Source organism: Ambystoma mexicanum, chromosome 3q (genome assembly GCF_040938575.1).
Source record: "Ambystoma mexicanum isolate Mex_15411 chromosome 3q, UKY_AmexF1_1, whole genome shotgun sequence".
Taxonomy (NCBI): Eukaryota; Metazoa; Chordata; class Amphibia; order Caudata; family Ambystomatidae; genus Ambystoma; species Ambystoma mexicanum.
In genome coordinates this window covers 1,302,941,937-1,302,965,020 of record NC_090926.1, presented here as the reverse complement: position 1 = coordinate 1,302,965,020, position 23,084 = coordinate 1,302,941,937, and the positions used below count along the sequence as shown (strand labels likewise).

Here is a 23,084-nt window from a genome sequence, read left to right as displayed (position 1 = left end):
GTAAGGGCATTACATAGTAGCTATTGATTGCTCATGCCTACTCTGGAATAGGGGTAAGGGCATCACAAAGTCACTACTGCCTGCTAATCACAGGGATCAGCACGCACATGGGCCATGGAATGAGGCATGCTTGCTTATGCTCTTACTTGATTTCTCATGCCTACTCTGGGGTAGGGGTAAGGGCATCACAAGGTCACTACTGCCTGCTAATCACAGGGATCAGCACGCACATGGGCCATGGAATGAGGCATGCTTGCTTATGCTCTTACATGATTACTCATGCCTACTCTGGCGTAGGGGTAAGGGCATCACAAGGTCACTATTGCCTGCTAATCACAGGGATCAGCGCGCACATGGGCCATGGAATGATGCATGCTTGCTTATGCTCTTACTTGATTGCTCATGCCTACTCTGGGTAGGTGTAAGGGCATTACAGGAAGACAATCCATTGCTTTTGCCTTCAGACGAGGGGAGCAAGGGATCGTTCATGCTTGCATCTGGGTAAGGGCATTACATAGTAACTATTGATTGCTCATGCCTGCTCTGGAATAGGGGTAAGTGCATCACAATGTCACTATTGCCTGCAAATCACAGCGATCAGCCCGCATATGGGCCATGGGATGAGGCATGCTTGCTTATGCTCTTACTTGATTGCTCATGCCTAGTCTGGGGTAGGAGTAAGGGCATTGCACGGTCACTATTGCCTGCTAATCACAGGGATCAGCGCGCGCATGGGACATGGAATGAGGCATGCTTGATTATGCTCTTACTTGATTGCTCGTGTCTAGTCTGGGGTAGGAGTAAGGGCATCGCAGGGTCACTACTGCCTGCTAATCACAGGGGTCAGCCATTACATGGGACATGGAATGAGGCATGCTTGCTTATGCTCTTACTTGATTGCTCATGCCTACACTGGGGTAGAGGTAAGGGCATCACAAGGTCACTATTGCCTGCTAATCACAGGGATCAGCGCGCACATGGGCCATGGAATGAGGCATGCTTGATTATGCTCTTACTTGATTGCTCATGCCTAGTCTGGGGTAGGAGTAAGGGCATCGCAGGGTCACTACTGCCTGCTAATTACAGGGATCAGCCCTTCCATGGGTCATGGAATGAGGCATGCTTGCTTATGCCCTTACTTGATTGCTCGTGCCTACTCTGGGGTAGGGGTAAGGGCATCACAAGGTCACTACTGCTTGCTAATCACAGGGATCAGCCCGCACATGGGTCATGGAATGAGGCATGCTTGCTAATGCTCTTACTTGATTGCTCATGCCTAGTCTGGGGTAGGAGTAAGGGCATCGCACGGTCACTACTGTCTGCTAATCACAGGGATCAGCGCGCACATGGGCCATGGAATGAGGCATGCTTGCTTATGCTCTTACTTGATTGCTCATGCCTACTCTGGGGTAGGTGTAAGGGCATCACAAGGTCACTACTGCCTGCTAATCACAGGGATCAGTCCACACATGGGTCATGGAATGAGGCATGCTTGCTTATGCTCTTACTTGATTGCTCATGCCTAGTCTGGGGTAGGAGTAAGGGCATCGCACGATCACTACTGCCTGCTAGTCACAGGGATCAGGCCTTACATGGACCATGGAATGAGGCATGCTTGCTTATGCTCTTACTTGATTGCTCATGCCTACTCTGGGGTAGAAGTAAGGGCATCACAAGGTCACTATTGCCTGCTAATTACAGGGATCAGCGCGCACATGGGTCATGGAATGAGGCATGCTTTCTTATGCTCTTACTTGATTGCTCATGCCTACTGTGGGGTAGGGGTAAGGGCATCACAAGGTCACTATTGCCTGCTAATCACAGGGATCAGCCCGCACATGGGCCATGGAATGAGGCATGCTTGCTTATGCTCTTACTTGATTTCTCATGCCTACTCTGGGGTAGGGGTAAGGGCATCACAAGGTCACTACTGCCTCCTAATCACAGGGATCAGCACGCACATGAGCCATGGAATGAGGCATGCTTGCTTATGCTCTTACTTGATTACTCATGCCTACTCTGGCGTAGGGTTAAGGGCATCACAAGGTCACTATTGCCTGCTAATCACAGGGATCAGCCCGCACATGGGCCATGGAATGATGCATGCTTGCTTATGCTCTTACTTGATTACTCATGCCTACTCTGGGGTAGAGGTAAGGGCATCACAAGGTCACTATTGCCTGCTAATCACAGGGATCAGCCCCCACATGGGCCATGGAATGAGGCATGTTTCTTATTCTCTTACTTGATTGCTCATGCCTAGTCTGGGGTAGGAGTAAGGGCATTGCACGGTCACTACTGCCTGCTAGTCACAGGGATCAGCCCGCACATGGGCCATGGAATGAGGCATGCTTGCTTATGCTCTTACTTGATTGCTCATGCCTATTCTGGGGTAGGAGTAAGGGCATTACACGGTCACTACTGCCTGATAATCACAGGGATCAGCCCGCAAATGGGCCATGGAATGAGGCATGCTTGCTTATGCTCTTACTTGATTGTTCATGCCTAGTCTGGGGTAGGAGTAAGGGCATTGCACTGTCACTACTGCCTATTAGTCACAGGGATCAGCCCGCACATGGGCCATGGAATGAGGCATGCTTGCTTATGCTCTTACTTGATTGCTCATGCCTATTCTGGGGTAGGAGTAAGGGCATTACACGGACACTACTGCCTGATAATCACAGGGATCTGCCCGCACATAGGCCATGAAATGAGGCATGCTTGCTTATGCTCTTACTTGATTGCTCATGCCTACTCTGGGGTAGGTGTAAGGGCATCACAAGGTCACTACTGCCTGCTAATCACAGGGATCAGCTCGCACATGGGTCATGGAATGAGGCATGCTTGCTTTTGCTCTTACTTCATTGCTCATGCCTAGTCTGGGGTAGGAGTAAGGGCATTGCACGGTCACTACTGCCTGCTAGTCACAGGGATCAGGCCTTACATGGACCATGGAATGAGGCATGCTTGCTTATGCTCTTACTTGATTGCTCATGCCTACTCTGGGGTAGAAGTAAGGGCATCACAAGGTCACTATTGCCTGCTAATCACAGGGATCAGCCCGCACTTGAGTCATGGTGAGAGGCATGCTTGCTTATGCTCTTACCTGAATGCTCATGCCTACTGTGGGGTAGGGGTAAGGGCATCACAAGGTCACTATTGCATGCTAATCACAGGGATCAGCCCGCACATGGGCCATGGAATGAGGCATGATTGCTTATGCTCTTACTTGATTTCTCATGCCTACTCTGGGGTAGGGGTAAGGGCATCACAAGGTCACTACTGCCTGCTAATCACAGGGATCAGCACGCACATGGGCCATGGAATGAGGCATGCTTGCTTATGCTCTTGCTTGATTACTCATGCCTACTCTGGCGTAGGGGTAAGGGCATTACAGGAAGACAATCCATTGCTTTTGCCTTCAGATGAGGGGAGCAAGGGATCGTTCATGCTTGCATCTGGGTAAGGACATTACATAGTAACTATTGATTGCTCATGCCTACTCTGGAATAGGGGTAAGTGCATCACAATGTCACTATTGCCTGCAAATCACAGGGATCAGCCCGCACATGGGCCATGGGATGAGGCATGCTTGCTTATGCTGTTACTTGATTGCTCATGCCTAGTCTGGGGTAGGAGTAAGGGCATCGCACGGTCACTATTGCCTGCTAATCACAGGGATCAGCGCGCGCATGGGCCATGGAATGAGGCATGCTTGATTATGCTCTTACTTGATTGCTCATGTCTAGTCTGGGGTAGGAGTAAGGGCATCGCAGGGTCACTACTGCCTGCTAATCACAGGGATCAGCCATTACATGGGACATGGAATGAGGCATGCTTGTTTATGATCTTACTTGATTGCTCATGCCTACACTGGGGTAGAGGTAAGGGCATCACAAGGTCACTATTTCCTGCTAATCACAGGGATCAGCGCGCACATGGGCCATGGAATGAGGCATGCTTGATTATGCTCTTACTTGATTGCTCATGCCTAGTCTGGGGTAGGAGTAAGGGCATCGCAGGGTCACTACTGCCTGCTAATCACAGGGATCAGCCCTTCCATGGGTCATGGAATGAGGCATGCTTGCTTATGCTCTTACTTGATTGCTCATGCCTACTCTGGGATATGAGTAAGGGCATTGCAAGGTCACTACTGCCTGCTAATCACAGGGATCAGCCCCCACATGGGCCATGGAATGAGGCATGCTTGCTTATGCTCTTACTTGATTGCTCATGCCTAGTCTGGGGTAGGAGTAAGGGCATTGCACGGTCACTACTGCCTGCTAGTCACAGGGATCAGCCCGCACATGGGCCATGGAATGAGGCATGCTTGCTTATGCTCTTACTTGATTGCTCATGCCTATTCTGGGGTAGGAGTAAGGGCATTACACGGTCACTACTGCCTGATAATCACAGGGATCAGCCCGCACATGGGCCATGAAATGAGGCATGCTTGCTTATGCTCTTACTTGATTGCTCATGCCTACTCTGGGGTAGGTGTAAGGGCATCACAAGGTCACTACTGCCTGCTAATCACAGGGATCAGTCCGCACATGGGTCATGGAATGAGGCATGCTTGCTTATGCTCTTACTTGATTGCTCATGCCTACTGTGGGGTAGGGGTAAGGGCATCACAAGGTCACTATTGCCTGTGAATTGCAGGGTTCAGCCCGCACACGGCCCATGGAGTGAGGCATGCTTGCTTATGCTCTTATTTGAATGCTCATGCCTACTGTGGAGTAGGTGTAAGGGCATCACAAGGTCACTATTGCCTGCTAATCACAGGGATCAGCCCGCACATGGGCCATGGAATGATGCATGCTTGCTTATGCTCTTACTTGATTACTCATGCCTACTCTGGGGTAGGGGTAAGGGCATCACAAGGTCACTATTGCCTGCTAATCACAGGGATCAGCGCGCACATGGGCCATGGAATGATGCATGCTTGCTTATGCTCTTACTTGATTGCTCATGCCTAGTCTGGGGTAGGAGTAAGGGCATTGCACGGTCACTACTGCCTGCTAGTCACAGGGATCAGCCCGCACATGGGCCATGGAATGAGGCATGCTTGCTTATGCTCTTACTTGATTGCTCATGCCTATTCTGGGGTAGGAGTAAGGGCATTACACGGTCACTACTGCCTGATAATCACAGGGATCAGCCCGCACATGGGCCATGAAATGAGGCATGCTTGCTTATGCTCTTACTTGATTGCTCATGCCTACTCTGGGGTAGGTGTAAGGGCATCACACGGTCACTACTGCCTGCTAATCACAGGGATCAGTCCGCACATGGGTCATGGAATGAGGCATGCTTGCTTATGCTCTTACTTGATTGCTCATGCCTAGTCTGGGGTAGGAGTAAGGGCATCGCACGGTCACTACTGCCTGCTAGTCACAGGGATCATCCCTTACATGGGTCATGGAATGAGGAATGCGTGCTTATGCTCTTACTTGATTGCTCATGCCTACTCTGGGGTAGGATAAGGGCATTACAAGGTCACTACTGCCTGCTAATCACAGGGATCAGCGCGCACATGGCCCATGGAATGAGGCATGCTTTCTTATGCTCTTACTTGATTGCTCATGCCTACTGTGGGGTAGGGGTAAGGGCATCACAAGGTCACTATTGCCTGCTAATCACAGGGATCAGCCCGCACATGGGCCATGGAATGAGGCATGCTTGCTTATGCTCTTATTTGAATGCTCATGCCTACTGTGGGGTAGGGGTAAGGGCATCACAAGGTCACTATTGCCTGCTAATCACAGGGATCAGCCCGCACATGGGCCATGGAATGAGGCATGCTTGCTTATGCTCTTACTTGATTTCTCATGCCTACTCTGGGGTAGGGGTAAGGGCATCACAAGGTCACTACTGCCTGCTAATCACAGGGATCAGCACGCACATGGGCCATGGAATGAGGCATGCTTGCTTATGCTCTTACTTGATTACTCATGCCTACTCTGGCGTAGGGTTAAGGGCATCACAAGGTCACTATTGCCTGCTAATCACAGGGATCAGCCCGCACATGGGCCATGGAATGATGCATGCTTGCTTATGCTCTTACTTGATTGCTCATGCCTAGTCTGGGGTAGGAGTAAGGGCATTGCACAGTCACTACTGCCTGCTAATCACAGGGATCAGCACGCACATGGGCCATGGAATGAGGCATGCTTGCTTATGCTCTGACTTGATCGCTCTTGCCTACTCTGGGGTAGGGGTAAGGGCATCACAAGGTCACTACTGCCTGCTAATCACAGGGATCAGCCCGCACATGGGCCATGGAATGAGGCATGCTTGCTTATGCTCTTACTTGATTGCTCATGCCTACTCTGGGGTAGCACTAAGGGCATCACAAGGTCACTACTGCCTGCTAATCACAGGGATCAGCGCGCACATGGGCCATGGAATGAGGCATGCTTGCTTATGCTCTTACTTGATTGCTCATGCCTACTCTGGGGTAGGGGTAAGGGCATCGCACGGTCACTACTGCCTGCTAATCACAGGGATCAGCCCTTACATGGGTCATGGAATGAGGCATGCTTGCTTATGCCCTTACTTGATTGCTTGTGCCTACTCTGGGGTAGGAGTAAGGGCATCACAAGGTCACTACTGCCAGCTAATCACAGGGATCAGCCCGCACATGGGCCATGGAATGAGGCATGCTTGCTTATGCTCTTACTTCATTGCTCATGCCTAGTCTGGGGTAGGAGTAAGGGCATCGCACGGTCACTACTGTCTGCTAATCACAGGGATCAGCCCACACATGGGTCATGGAATGAGGCATGCTTGCTTATGCTCTTACTTGATTTCTCATGCCTACTCTTGGGTAGGTGTTAGGGCATCACAAGGTCACTATTGTCTGCTAATCACAGGGATTAGCGCGCACATGGGCTATCGAATGAGGCATGATTGCTTATGTTCTTACTTGATTCTTAGGGAGAATTCTCTGTAAAGGCTAATTTCTCAAACCTAGTGAGTCCCCCAACAGCTTTGCTGGATTTTTGGGTTTATTTTTTTATCCTGCTAAGAGTGAGACTCTTTTTCTCCCACTCTTAGGCATGATTTAAGAATGTCCTTTGACTTTGTAATGTGTTTTATGGGCTATGGGGTCTTTTACTCCATAGGGTTTCATGTGTTTTTGGTAAGTGTGTTACACAGCACCCTCAGTGCAGTAACACAGGGGTGTCATAGTGACCCCCAAACATAGACTCCATACCCTGGGACTGACTACTGTCTCCCAGGGCATGTAAAGTCACCATTGACTTTACTAGTCTCAAATTGTGAACAGAACCAGTAGAAACCATCATATTGTGGAAGTACTGGTAGGGGTAATTAGATTGTCCCAGGGTCTGTTTTTCGAGGGGGCACTGTGCAGTCCCCCCTAGTCGAGTTTCTGGCTGGTGGCAGTGGTTACCACGCGAAATATTCCACCAGAATATTTCCTATGGGATTTTCCCATTCATTTTAAACGCACCACTTTTTTTGGTGCAATGTTAAAGATACCGCTGGGTTATTTATTTAATATTTATTCTCCGGTTGGGTATTTTTGCCAGGACTCGGTTTTAAAATGGCATTTGTGTTCGCCTCTGTAACTCCAACCCAAGTCGAGCCCTTTGTTCCACTTTTGGCGGGCTTCTCCACAGGATCTACAGGATGTGTGGGAGGGGAAATTAGGCACCCTGGACTGAGTTGCCTCGGCAACTCAAGTCGCACTCTTGTGTGATTGGCCCAGTGGTGAGCCGCCCGGCTCACCACTTAGCATGTTTGAGTGACAGCTAGGACTGGTGAATGGGGGTTTTCTGCATAAAAGCAGGGCTTTGGGGACTTGAACTTCAGAAGTCGCCACAGGACCTAAGAATCCGAAGAGGGAGAAGCTGAGCTGACCTGCAATGATGGCACCATCGGTGGAGCCCTGCTGAACCAACTCACCACTTCTTCCAACGACAGAGGAGATCTTCATCCCGAAGAGTCTTCTTCCTTTGAACTGGTGGGGTTAACCAGTTCGCCCTCTTTTTGCCTTCCTGGATCGTCTCGTGGTCGAATCGCCCGTGCCAAGCAGCCCGGCGTCCGGATAGCCACGCTTCACCACTACCGCGAATAAAAGGGTAGTACCTTTTAACCGAGAAACTCTGTGGCTGGTTTCTTCCTTGGCAGTGCAATGACCTCCAGCTTTCCTCCATGTCGAGACCTTCTCTTCCCCTGGACGTAGCACCAACCTGCACCCACTGCCAGGAACAACTGCCCCCGCTGGAGCTTCCTTACCATTTCAGGTACTGTGTCCCGCCTGGTCTCCCTTGCAACAGACTGTTCAAGGTGTCCCGTAAATCCTTGACTCTCTATCCTGGGATGACCTGGGATCTGTTAACTAACTTTTCTGAACTGATCCAACTCCTTTTGAACTATCTGCAAAGACTTTTAAAGTGTACTTCAACTGTGTGATCTTGGGCACATTCCGCCTTGCTCTCTCTAAGAGTGGGCCTGGCCTATGAACTTTCTTGCTCTACAGTAGACTCTGCCTTTCTTGACTTGCTGTGGTTCTTTTAAAAGTGTTGGTATTGTGTGCTTTTCTAATTCTGCCTTTTACCTCTCTTTTTAAATAATTATTGGAGTGCCATCTTAGTTAAGCACTCACCTCTGTATTTGATAATAAGTGGTGTTCTTTTCCTAAGACTTGTCGAATAATTAATCAAGGAGGTGTATATATTTCTAATTACTGTGTTTGAACTTGCTTGACATATTAGTGCCAGTGTATTTTTACAAGTGTGTTTTTAAATAAATAATTATATACTTTTATACCAAAGCTCTGGTCAGTGTTTGCTTGTGCTACTGTTTTTTTGTACCTAATGTGTATACTCTATATACTGCCTAACTCTTCTTGAGAGAAGTCTGACTGCTCAGCCACAGCTACCAGGTAAATCTGGGTGGTACAGACTGCTACCAATTGGGTTTACTGCCAACACCTGTAGTCTTAAACGTTTTGCAGTGGTCCCTAAGGGAACTGCACAGGTTTCTGCCTAACACTGATTACTCATGCCTACTCTGGGGTAGGTGTAAGGGCTTCACAAGGTCACTACTCCCTGCTAATCACAGGGATCAGCCCGCACATGGGCCATGGATTGAGGCATGCTTGCTTATACTCTTGCTTGATTGCTCATGCCTAGTCTGGGGTAGGTGTAAGGGCATCACAAGGTCACTACTGCCTGCTAATCACAGGGATCAGCCCGCACATGGGTCATGCTTGCTTATGCTCTTACTTAACTGCTCATGCCTTCTCTGGGGTAGGGTAAGGGCATTACAGGATAACAATCCATTGCTTATACCTCCAGACGAGGGGAGCAAGGGATCGTTCATGCTTGCATCTGGGTAAGGGCATTACATAGTAACTATTGATTGCTCATGCCTACTCTGGAATAGGGGTAAGGGCATCACAAAGTCACTACTGCCTGCTAATCACAGGGATCAGCCCGCACATGGGCCATGGAATGAGGCATGCTTGCTTATGCTCTTACTTGATTGCTCATGCCTAGTCTGGGGTAGGAGTAAGGGCATCGCACGGTCACTACTGCCTGCTAATCACAGGGATCAGCACGCACATGGGCCATGGAATGAGGCATGCTTGCTTATGCTCTGACTTGATTGCTCATGCCTACTCTGGGGTAGGTGTAAGGGCATCACAAGGTCACTACTGCCTGCTAATCACAGGGATCAGCCCGCACATGGGCCATGGAATGTGGCATGCTTGCTTATGCTTTTATTTGATTGCTCATGCCTACTCTGGGGTAGGTGTAAGGGCATCACAAGGCCACTACTGCCTGCTAATCACAGGGATCAGCGCGCACATGGGCCATGGAATGAGGCATGCTTGCTTATGCTCTTACTTGATTGCTCTTGCCTACTCTGGGGAAGAGGTTAGGGCATCACAAGGTCACTACTGCTTGCTAATCACAGGGATCAGCCCTTACATGGGCTATGGAATGAGGCATGCTTGCTTATGCTCTTACTTGATTGCTCATGCCTAGTCTGGGGTAGGAGTAAGGGCATTGCACGATCACTACTGCCTGCTAATCACAGGGATCAGCCCGCACATGGGCCATGGAATGAGGCATGCTTGCTTATGCTCTTACTTGATTGCTCATGCCTACTCTGGGGTAGGTGTAAGGGCATCACAAGGTCACTACTGCCCGCTAATCACAGGGATCAGTGCGCACATGGGCCATGGAATGAGGCATGCTTGCTTATGCTCTTACTTGATTGCTCATGCCTAGTCTGGGGTTGGAGTAAGGGCATTGCACGGTCACTACTGCCTGCTAATCACAGGGATCAGCCCTTACATGGGTCATGGAATGAGGCATGCTTGCTTATGCTCTTACTTGGTTGCTCATGCCTTCTCTGGGGTAGGGTTAAGGGCATCACAAGGTCACTACTGCCTGCTAATCACAGGGATCAGCCCGCACATGGGCCATGGATTGAGGCATGCTTGCTTATGCTCTTACTTGAATGCTCATGCCTACTCTGGGGTAGGGTTAAGGGAATCACAAGGTCACTACTGCCTGCTAATCACAGGGATCAGCGCGCACATGGGCCATGGAATGAGGCATGCTTGCTTATGCTCTTACTTGATTGCTCTTGCCTACTCTGGGGAAGAGGTTAGGGCATCACAAGGTCACTACTGCTTGCTAATCACAGGGATCAGCCCTTACATGGGCTATGGAATGAGGCATGCTTGCTTATGCTCTTACTTGATTGCTCATGCCTAGTCTGGGGTAGGAGTAAGGGCATTGCACGATCACTACTGCCTGCTAATCACAGGGATCAGCCCGCACATGGGCCATGGAATGAGGCATGCTTGCTTATGCTCTTACTTGATTGCTCATGCCTACTCTGGGGTAGGTGTAAGGGCATCACAAGGTCACTACTGCCCGCTAATCACAGGGATCAGTGCGCACATGGGCCATGGAATGAGGCATGCTTGCTTATGCTCTTACTTGATTGCTCATGCCTAGTCTGGGGTTGGAGTAAGGGCATTGCACGGTCACTACTGCCTGCTAATCACAGGGATCAGCCCTTACATGGGTCATGGAATGAGGCATGCTTGCTTATGCTCTTACTTGAATGCTCATGCCTACTCTGGGGTAGGGTTAAGGGAATCACAAGGTCACTACTGCCTGCTAATCACAGGGATCAGCCCTTACATGGGTCATGGAATGAGGCATGCTTGCTTATGCTCTTACTTGGTTGCTCATGCCTACTCTGGGGTAGGGTTAAGGGCATCACAAGGTCACTACTGCCTGCTATTCACAGGGATCAGCCTGCACATGGGCCATGGAATGAGGCATGCTTGCTTATGCTCTTACTTGATTACTCATGCCTACTCTGGGGTAGGAGTAAGGGCATCACAAGGTCACTACTGCCTGCTAATCACAGGGATCAGCCCTTACATGGGCCATGGAATGAGGCATGCTTGCTTATGCTCTTACTTGATTGCTCATGCCTACTCTGGGGTAGGTGTAAGGGCATTGCAAGGTCACTACTGCTTGCTAATCACAGGGATCAGCCCTTACATGTGCTATGGAATGAGGCATGCTTGCTTATGCTCTTACTTGATTGCTCATGCCTAGTCTGGGGTAGGAGTAAGGGCATTGCACGGTCACTACTGCCTGCTAATCACAGGGAGCAGCCCACACATGGGCCATGGAATGAGGCATGCTTGCCTATGCTCTTACTTGATTGCTCATGCCTACTCTGGGGTAGGTGTAAGGGCATCACAAGGTCACTACTGCCTGATAATCACAGGGATCAGCCCGCACATGGGCCATGGTATGAGGCATATTTGCTTATGCTCTTACTTGATTACTCATGCCTACTCTGGGGTTGGAGTAAGGGCATCGCACGGTCACTACTGCCTGCTAATCACAGGGATCAGCCCTTACATGGGTCATGGAATGAGGCATGCTTGCTTATGCTCTTACTTGATTGCTCATGCCTAGTCTGGGGTTGGAGTAAGGGCATCACACGGTCACTACTGCCTGCTAATCCCAGGGATCAGCCCTTACATGGGTCATGGAATGAGGCATGCTTGCTTATGCTCTTACTTGGTGGCTCATGCCTACTCTGGGGTAGGGTTAAGGGCATCACAAGGTCACTACTGCCTGCTAATCACAGGGATCAGCCCTTATATGGGCCATGGAATGGGGCATGCTTGCTTATGCTCTTACTTGGTTGCTCATGCCTACTCTGGGGTAGGGTTAAGGGCATCACAAGGTCACTACTGCCTGCTAATCACAGGGATCAGCCCGCATATGGGCCATGGATTGAGGCATGCTTGCTTATGCTCTTACTTTATTGGTCATGCCTACTCTGGGGTAGGTGTAAGGGCATCACAAGGTCACTACTGCCTGCTAATCACAGGGATCAGCCCGCACATGGGCCATGGAATGAGGCATGCTTGCTTATGCTCTTACTTGATTGCTCATGCCTAGTCTGGGGTAGGTGTAAGGGCATCACAAGGTCATTACTGCCTGCTAATCACAGGGATCAGCCCGCACATGGCCCATAGAATGAGGCATGCTTGCTTATACTCTTACTTGATTGCTCATGCCTAGTCTGGGGTAGGTGTAAGGGCATCACAAGGTCACTACTGCCTGCTAATCACAGGGATCAGCCCGCACATGCATCATGCTTGCTTATGCTCTTACTTAACTGCTCATGCCTACTCTGGGGCATGGTAAGGGCATTACAGGATGACAATCCATTGCTTATGCCTGCAGACGAGGGGAGCAAGGGATCGTTCATGCTTGCTTCTGGGTAAGGGCATTACATAGTAACTATTGATTGCTCATGCCTACTCTGGAATAGGGGTAAGTGCATCACAATGTCACTATTGCCTGCAAATCACAGGGATCAGCCCGCACATGGGCCATGGGATGAGGCATGCTTGCTTATGCTCTTACTTGGTTGCTCATGCCTACTCTGGGGTAGGGTTAACGGCATCACAAGGTCACTACTGCCTGCTATTCACAGGGATCAGCCCGCACATGGGCCATGGAATGAGGCATGCTTGCTTATGCTCTTACTTGATTACTCATGCCTACTCTGGGGTAGGGGTAAGGGCATCACAAGGTCACTACTGCCTGCTAATCACAGGGATCAGCCCTTATATGGGCTATGGTATGAGGCATGCTTGCTTATGCTCTTACTTGATTGCTCATGCCTAGTCTGGGGTAGGAGTAAGGGAATCGCACGGTCACTACTGCCTGCTAATCACAGGGATCAGCCCTTACATGGGTCATGAAATGAGGCATGCTTGCTTATGCTCTTACCTGGTTGCTAATGCCTTCTCTGGGGTAGGGTTAAGGGCATCACAAGGTCACTACTGCCTGCTAATCACAGGGATCAGCCCGCACATGGGCCATGGATTGATGCATGTTTGCTTATGCTCTTACTTGATTGCTCATGCCTACTCTGGGGTAGGGTTAAGGGAATCACAAGGTCACTACTGCCTGATAATCACAGGGATCAGCCCTTACATGGGTCATGGAATGAGGCATGCTTGCTTATGCTCTTACTTGATTGCTCATGCCTAATCTGGGGTTGGAGTAAGGGCATTGCACGGTCACTACTGCCTGCTAATCACAGGAATCAGCCCGCACATGGGCCATGGATTGAGGCATGCTTGCTTATGCTCTTACTTGATTGCTCATGCCTACTCTGGGGTAGGGTTAAGGGCATCACAATGTCACTACTGCCTGCTAATCACAGTGATCAGCCCGCACATGGGTCATGCTTGTTTATGCTCTTAATTAACTGCTCCTGCCTACTCTGGGGTAGGGTAAGGGCATTACAGGATGACAATCCATTGCTTATGCCTCCAGACGAGGGGAGCAAGGGATCGTTCATTCTTGCATCTGGGTAAGTGCATTACATAGTAACTATTGATTGCTCATGCCTACTCTGGAATAGGGGTAAGTGCATCACAATGTCACTACTGCCTGCAAATCACAGGGATCAGCCCGCACATGGGCCATGGAATGAGGCATGCTTGCTTATGCTCTTACTTAACTGCTCATGCCTACTCTGGGGTCGGGTTAGGGCATTACAGGATGACAATCCATTGCTTTTGCCTTTAGACGAGGGGAGCAAGGGATCGTTCATGCTTGCATCTGGGTAAGGGCATTAAATTGTAACTATTGATTGCTCATGCCTACTCTGTGGTAGGGGTAAGGGCATTGCACGGTCACTACTGCCTGCTAGTCACAGGGATCAGCCCGCACATGGTCCATGGAATGAGGCATGCTTGCTTATGCTCTTACTTGATTGCTCATGCCTACTCTGGGGTAGGGGTAAGGGCATCACAAGGTCACTACTGCCTGCTGATCACAGGGATCCGCCTGCACAGGGGCCATGGAATGAGGCATGCTTGCTTATGCTCTTACTTGATTGCTCATGCCTACTCTGGGGTAGGGGTAAGGGCATCACAATGTCACTACTGCCTGCTGATCACAGGGATCCGCCTGCACAGGGGCCATGGAATGAGGCATGCTTGCTTATGCTCTTACTTGATGCTTACGGCGAACTCGTCTGCATCCTTTACCCGCTGCCTGACCAGGTAAGTGCCGTCTGAACGGCTGTTCAGTGTCACCTCTGCTTCTTTTCTCTCCATGGGGCCAGAGTACCTAATGAGAAAGTAAAACAAGACAAAGGGAGTATATTCACACAGAGTCGAACACCGGCAGCAAGTGGCATCACCAACGATGAACGTGCACTTTACTGGGCCCACACAGGTGCAACATCATAACTAGCTCTGTAACACAAACACACAGCTGTGTATGAAGTGTGTGCTACATTAAAAACAGGGACTGTTTGATATTAACACATTAGTTTGGGGACTTTGTAACATGAGGAATAGAGGTTGTGTAATATCAACACATATCAGTGTGCAAGGACTGACTACATATAGAGTGGACCCTTTTGGTGCTGAAGTGTGGCACAAATGTGATTCTGAGCAAATGCTGAACTGGTAATCATCAGAGTTGGACGAAGACAACACAGCAAAAAAAAGACTGGGTTGTGCAATAATCCCATATGACACAAGGGTTGTAAATAATTTGATTTTGCTTTTGAGAGATTTCTAGAGTGCACCAGACAGACTGAACCGTATTCGGGCACAGATGTTAACTATTACTGAAATGTTAGACTACAGAGTACGGGCAGAGGTAGAACCCTAGTTCTACAACTTTCCACCTTATTTGAATAGGAAGGTTTTCAATTTCTTCCTAAATATATATAATTTCAAGTGGGAGTTCATTCCAGACTTTTGGGCCAAAGGCTCCAAAGCTTCTGTCTCCTCTTGATGCACATTTAGTTTGAGGGGTACAGATCCGGAGTTTCTCCTTTGAACGTAGGTTCCTTTTAGGTTGATATAATGTGATCTTGTCAGCCAAATACGCGGGTGCATGCCCTTTCAAACATTTAAAGACTAGGCAAGCCATCTTAAACTTGATTCTGTCCTCCACCATCAACCAGTGGATGGATCTCCGCATAGTTGATACATGATCTCGTTTTCTAAGGTTCCCAACTACTCTAATTGCTGCGTTCTGCACCTTTTGCAGTCTGTCTATCTGTTTTTGCAGGATTCCCGCTAGCAGACTGTTACAGTGATCTAGGTGGGGGTTAGTCACTGCCCCAACCACAGCTGCCCTGTCTTCTGTTGGGATATAAGGCAGTATACTCCGCAAAGATCGCAATGCAAAGTGTACTGCTTTTACCTTTGCTCCCACCTGACTCTCACTTCCCAAATTTTCCTGCCACCAGCAACCTAAGTTTTAAACTTTTTTAGCATACTGCAGTTGTTCCCCTAGAATCAATGGAGGGAAATGTTGTCTTTCTTGTGGTATTAAATAACCCAGTATCGCTTTGCAGGAGCTGTGACTACCCCACTATCGCTGTACAGGGGATCTGACTGTACAGGGGATGTGAATATGCCGGCATTACTCTGCAGGATCAATGCTTACTCCCAGTGTAACTGTTTAAGGGGTGTGGTTTTATTTATTCATTTACTGTTTTCTTGTTTGGCCCTGATACAGCATTCTGGAGGAAGGAACAGACAAACCTACTATGCCTTGTGAGTATTCAGAACGTGCAAGTGCAGCAAGGAGGAGGGATGTGGGGTAGGTGCTGGGGTGTCCATGCTAGTGGGTGAGTCACAGATGACATGCAGAGTATGGTAAGTGCTATACGGCCTGGAGCAGCGTTGGGTGGAAAAGTGCAAGTCTCCAGGGCAGAGGGTGTGCCGAGGCAGGCGCTGAGAGTAGACAGAAGCTGGGAAGATTGGGTGTGAGCGGTCAGGGGCCCAGAAGATGCATACATTGGCGGCTCCAGCCAGTGTCCGCAGGTGTCAGCAGGGGAAGCCAGGGGCCTGGCCGTCAACCAGCAGAGACTAACAAGGACTCTCAAACTTGGATGTGGTTTTCTAGGTGTGTTAAAAAAATTGCATTGTGAAACTATTTAAATTACATTGTGAAACCTAGGCCTTTCCCCCTTTTACAGGACTCTCAGACTTAGATGTGTTTTTCTCCTCCAGTATCTTAACGACTTTGTGTAAGTAGTGCCATTGTGTGGTTTTACTTCTTACCAAAGTATTCATCTAGCAAACTTTCTACCGTTGTCTGAGCGCCTGTCGCCTTGCCTTTTCCAATTGTCGACTATTGTCTCATCTCTCTCTGTCTCGTCTTCTTGCTCCCCTCCCTAGTGTTCTCCCGTACCCCTCTTCGTCTCTCCTCTCCCTACCTACTCTATGGTGCTCTCTGTCTCTCCTATCTTTTCTAACTGCTTATCTATCGACTATCCTGCTCTCCTCACTAAATCTGGTAGGAAGAAGTTTAAAAAGTACATCCTGGTCTCCAACCCAGGCCTCTCTATCGCTGACACCTACACTAGTGCCTCCTCCAGGCAAACTTTCACCAACATCCTCTTTGTCGTTCCCTCGCCAGACCTATGGACTCTACATATGGTCTCTGTGCTCTCTCCTCTCTCTTCTTCTCCCATTAATGGTGGCACCCGGTGGGAGGCCCTCCTGGCCTCTGGTGACTCCTCTAAGGTCATCATTAATATTGACCTGAATGGTACATTCTTGGTACAAGGCTTTCAGGCCAATCTTCTCCTCTTTGATAGATCTTCCGGCGCCTCATCAATGTCCTTCCTTCTCCTGCTGTCCCCTCTCGTCCCTCCACGGCTTCCTTGCCTCCCCCTGCTGTCTCCTCCTTGACTCCCGTGCCCTCTGCACCTTCCTCTTCTGCCCCCCCTTGGGCTCCTTATACACCTCCGCAGGGCGTACCTCTGATTTGTACCCCTAACCAGAAGTATTTCAAGGGCAGCAACCTTCTCCATATTGCCACTCCTCTGACATTTGCCACCTCCTGGGAGAACTTGACCTTGATGAGCCCACATCCAAGTCTGCGTCTCTGCGGCATCTAACAATTCGGCTGAACTCTTTAAAATCTGCAAGGAGCTGGCCAACCCTGCTGCAGTCTCTACCTCTCCTATCCCCTCCCAGGCCCTTTGCATGGCCCTGGCGTCTCATTTCATCTCTAAAACTCAGGACATGCTGTCCTCTCTCTCTTCCACTCACCCTGCCCCCTAAACTCCCTGCTCTTCCTCTGGCCCTTCTTCAGCCCCCTCTCCTCCCTCCTTCTCTTCCATTCCTCTGTTCTCCCCAGACAAGGTTTCTAGACAAATCTGATCTATGAAAGTCTCGTCAAAACAGGTTCACCCCTGTTCCTCCAAAACCATCAAGGACCACATTAACACCTTGGCCCCTGCTCTGGCAACCTCTCCTTCGCCACTGGTGTCTTCCCTTCCCCTCTGAAGCACTCCCTTGTGCACCCTCTTCTTAAGAAACCCTCAGCCGACCCCTCCTGCACAGCTAACTATCGTCAAATCTCCATCACTCCTTTCCTGGGCAAACTCCTGGAAAAGCCGGCCATCTCCCAGCTTAATCTTTACACTGAATCTGTTGGTTGTCTCCATGACTATCAGTCTGGCTTCAGAGCTGCCAGAAGCACGGAAACTGCTCTCCTGAACATCTGTGAAGACCTGCTCTCCAACCTTGATTTCAACACCTCCTGTGTCCTTATCTTACTTGATCTCTCTTCTGCCTTTGACACGGTCAACCATGCCATCCTGCTCAACCGTCTCCGTGATAACCTGGGTATCACCGATCAGGCTCTGGCTTGGCTGACCACTTCCCTCTCCGATCGACCCTCCCAGGTCGAACTTGGGTCCTTCCTCTCCTCTATCTCTATCTCTACCTGTGGTGTTCCCCAGGGGTCTAACCTTTCTCCCTGGCTGTTCAACCAATACCTGGCACTTCTTGCCCACCGCATTGCCGCCCTCTGCCCCAACTTTCAGTGCTATGCGGATGACACTCAACTCATTTTCAGGCTCCCCTCCGCCATGTCCTCCCATTCTCGCATCTCTGACTGTCTGTCTGCTATCCAGGAGTGGTGTGCCGCCAATGATCTCTGCCTTAATGTCACTAAGACTGAGATTCTCCTCATCGGCACACCCACTCCCTCCTTTCCTGTCGCTCTCTGGCCGGCCTCTCTTGGCCCCCTTCCTGATCCCACCTATGAAGCTAAAAAGCTTGGGGTCATCTTTGACTCCACCCTCTCCTTCTCTCCTCACATATCTGACGTCTCTAAGAAGTCACACTACCAGCTGCACCGCCTGAGAGGTATTCTTCCTTTCCTCTCCTTCTCCCAGAAGCTCACTGTCTTCAGAGCTCTGGTTCTCTCTAGGCTGGACTATTGCAACAGCCTCTTTTTAAATCTTCCTGTTTCTAATCTCTGTCCTCTGGAACTCAATCAGAACAGGACTGCAAGACTTGTCCTTGGCCTCAAGCCCAGGTATCGTATCTCTCTGGGACTGAAATCTCTGCATTGGCTCCCAGTGGCTGTGAGGATTCAGTTCAAAACCCTGTGCATTGTCCACAAGGCCTTCTGGGGCCTGTGGCCGCAATACCTTCAACTCTCTCTTCCTAAATATCTTCCCTTCTTGAGTTGTTCGCTCATCTGCCTCCAACTCCCTCAGGGTCAGTCGCTTCTCCAAGCAACGAGTTGGTGGTAGATCTCTGTCTTCGGCAGAGGCCTCCCTCTGGAACAGCCTCCCTGCCCCCCTGAAACTTGTGGAGAACCATCTCCGGTTCCAGAAGCACCTCAAAACCTTCCTCTTTGCTTCTGCTTTCTCTCCTCCTGTCCCCTGCTGAACTCCTGGCTGCAACTGAAACTGCACTGGTCACCTGGCCACCCTCTGATCTTGATCCCAGGTCCCCTCCCCTGCCAGTTGCACACCTGCACTGCCTCCTTGGCAACATCTGCACTTGTGGACTGTTTCTGTATCCCTACAGTCCACTACCTGCACTTGACACCTGATGTCTGCACTGACCCCTGCCCTTTGCCCCCCACACTTTCCCCTTTCCCCTCCCCTGCACTTGCGCGATCTCAATGTCACCGGGCCTAGTAAGATCATTGTCTCTGTCTTCCCTCTGTTCCCCCTCCCTTGCCACGTCGCGCCTTGAAACACTTGTGTATAGGCCCGTTATAAATGCCATATCATATCATAAGGGTCCAAGACACCAATCACAGCAACTGTGAGATTAGCAGAGGAGGGAAGGAGGAGGAAAAGAGTAAAGTCTTGCGGTGCTTTCAGATTTTCAGAAGGTTCTGCTGAAGACACAGAGGGAGGCTGTTCCATAGGAGGGATCCATTACCCCCATACTATTCCATAAGGGCTTTAAATGCCTAGTTTTACTGTGCAGGGGTTGTGAATATCTTTAGGGTCACTGTGCAGGGGTTATGAAGAGCTTCAGGGTCACTGTGGAGGGGTTATGAAGAGCTTCAGGGTCACTCTGCAGAGCATGTGAATATCTTTAGGGTCACTGTGCAGGGGTTATGAAGAGCTTCAGGGTCACTGTGGAGGGGTTATGAAGAGCTTCAGGGTCACTGTGCAGAGCATGTGAATATCTTTAGGGTAACCGTGCAGGGGTTATGAAGAGCTTCAGGGTAACTGTGCAGAGCATGTGAATATCTTTAGGGTAACTGTGCAGGGATTATGAAGAGCTTCAGGGTCACTGTGGAAGGGTTATGAAGAGCTTCAGGGTTACTGTGCAGGGTTATGAAGAGCTTCAGGGTCACTGTGCAGGGGTTATGAAGAGCTTCAGGGTCACTGTGCAGGGGTTATGAAGAGCTTCAGGGTCACTGTGGAGGGGTTATGAAGAGCTTCAGGGTCACTGTGCAGGGTTATGAAGAGCTTCAGGGTCACTGTGCAGGGGTGATGAAGAGCTTCAGGGTCACTGTGCAGGGGTTATGAAGAGCTTCAGGGTCACTGTGGAGGGGTTATGAAGAGCTTCAGGGTCACTGTGCATGGGTTATGAAGAGCTTCAGGGTCACTGTGGAGGGGTTATGAAGAGCTTCAGGGTCACTGTGCAGGGGTTATGAAGAGCTTCAGGGTCACTGTGGAGGGGTTATGAAGAGCTTCAGGGTCACTGTGCAGAGCATGTGAATATCTTTAGGGTCACTGTGCAGGGGTTATGAAGAGCTTCAGGGTCACTGTGCAGAGCATGTGAATATCTTTAGGGTCACTGTGCAGGGGTTATGAAGAGCTTCAGGGTCACTGTGGAGGGGTTATGAAGAGCTTCAGGGTCACTGTGCAGAGCATGTGAATATGTTTAGGGTCACTGTGCATGCGATGTGAAGAGCTTCAGGGTAACCGTGCAGGGGTTATGAAGAGCTTCAGGGTCACTGTGCAGAGCATGTGAATATCTTTAGGGTCACTGTGCAGGGGTTATGAAGAGTTTCAAGGTCACTGTGCAGAGCATGTGAATATCTTTAGGGTCACTGTGCAGAGCATGTGAATATCTTTAGGGTCACTGTGCAGGGGTTATGAAGAGCTTCAGGGTCACTGTGTAGAGCATGTGAATACCTTTTGGGTAACTGTGCAGGGGTTATGAAGAGCTTCATGGTCACTGTGCAGAGCATGTGAATATGTTTAGGGTGACTGTGCAGGGGTTATGAAGAGCTTCAGGGTCACTGTGGAGGGGTTATGAAGAGCTTCAGGGTCACTGTGCAGAGCATGTGAATATTTTTAGGGTCACTGTGCAGGGGTTATGAAGAGCTTCAGGGTCACTGTGGAAGGGTTATGAAGAGCTTCAGGGTCACTGTGCAGTGGTTATGAAGAGCTTCAGGGTCACTGTGCAGGGGTTATGAAGAGCTTCAGGGTCACTGTGCAGAGCATGTGAATATCTTTAGAGTCACTGTGCAGGGGTTATGAAGAGCTTCAGGGTAACTGTGCAGGGTTTTGAAGAGCTTCAGGGTCACTGTGCAGGGGTTATGAAGAGCTTCAGGGTCACTGTGCAGAGCATGTGAATATCTTTAGAGTCACTGTGCAGGGGTTATGAAGAGCTTCAGGGTAACTGTGCAGGGTTTTGAAGAGCTTCAGGGTCACTGTGCAGGGGTTATGAAGAGCTTCAGGGTCACTGTGCAGAGCATGTGAATATCTTTAGAGTCACTGTGCATGCGATGTGAAGAGATTCAGGGTCACTGCGCAGGGGTTATGAAGAGCTTCAGGGTCACTGTGGAGGGGTTATGAAGAGCTTCAGGGTCACTGTGCAGGGGTGATGAAGAGCTTCAGGGTCACTGTGCAGGGGTTATGAAGAGCTTCAGGGTCACTGTGGAGGGGTTATGAAGAGCTTCAGGGTCACTGTGCATGGGTTATGAAGAGCTTCAGGGTCACTGTGGAGGGGTTATGAAGAGCTTCAGGGTCACTGTGCAGGGGTTATGAAGAGCTTCAGGGTCACTGTGGAGGGGTTATGAAGAGCTTCAGGGTCACTGTGCAGAGCATGTGAATATCTTTAGGGTCACTGTGCAGGGGTTATGAAGAGCTTCAGGGTCACTGTGCAGAGCATGTGAATATCTTTAGGGTCACTGTGCAGGGGTTATGAAGAGCTTCAGGGTCACTGTGGAGGGGTTATGAAGAGCTTCAGGGTCACTGTGCAGAGCATGTGAATATGTTTAGGGTCACTGTGCATGCGATGTGAAGAGCTTCAGGGTAACCGTGCAGGGGTTATGAAGAGCTTCAGGGTCACTGTGCAGAGCATGTGAATATCTTTAGGGTCACTGTGCAGGGGTTATGAAGAGTTTCAAGGTCACTGTGCAGAGCATGTGAATATCTTTAGGGTCACTGTGCAGAGCATGTGAATATCTTTAGGGTCACTGTGCAGGGGTTATGAAGAGCTTCAGGGTCACTGTGTAGAGCATGTGAATACCTTTTGGGTAACTGTGCAGGGGTTATGAAGAGCTTCATGGTCACTGTGCAGAGCATGTGAATATGTTTAGGGTGACTGTGCAGGGGTTATGAAGAGCTTCAGGGTCACTGTGGAGGGGTTATGAAGAGCTTCAGGGTCACTGTGCAGAGCATGTGAATATTTTTAGGGTCACTGTGCAGGGGTTATGAAGAGCTTCAGGGTCACTGTGGAAGGGTTATGAAGAGCTTCAGGGTCACTGTGCAGTGGTTATGAAGAGCTTCAGGGTCACTGTGCAGGGGTTATGAAGAGCTTCAGGGTCACTGTGCAGAGCATGTGAATATCTTTAGAGTCACTGTGCAGGGGTTATGAAGAGCTTCAGGGTAACTGTGCAGGGTTTTGAAGAGCTTCAGGGTCACTGTGCAGGGGTTATGAAGAGCTTCAGGGTCACTGTGCAGAGCATGTGAATATCTTTAGAGTCACTGTGCAGGGGTTATGAAGAGCTTCAGGGTAACTGTGCAGGGTTTTGAAGAGCTTCAGGGTCACTGTGCAGGGGTTATGAAGAGCTTCAGGGTCACTGTGCAGAGCATGTGAATATCTTTAGAGTCACTGTGTCATGCGATGTGAAGAGATTCAGGGTCACTGCGCAGGGGTTATGAAGAGCTTCAGGGTCACTGTGCAGGGGTTATGAAGAGCTTCAGGGTAACTGTGCAGGGTTATGAAGAGCTTCAGGGTCACTGTGCAGAGCATGTGAATATCTTTAGAGTCACTGTGCAGGGGTTATTAA

General features: G+C 49.7%; 1 protein-coding gene across 1 annotated transcript in view; it reads right to left on the bottom strand.

Annotated features, from left to right (window-relative positions):
• The window catches only part of VAV1 (vav guanine nucleotide exchange factor 1), a 1,439,562-nt gene that overhangs the window by 192,411 nt on the left and 1,224,067 nt on the right, over positions 1-23,084 (bottom strand). Inside the window, exon 23 of the mRNA XM_069604429.1 lies at positions 14,559-14,675. Coding sequence (XP_069460530.1) covers positions 14,559-14,675 — 117 coding nt within the window. The remainder of the gene's footprint in view (positions 1-14,558; positions 14,676-23,084) is intronic.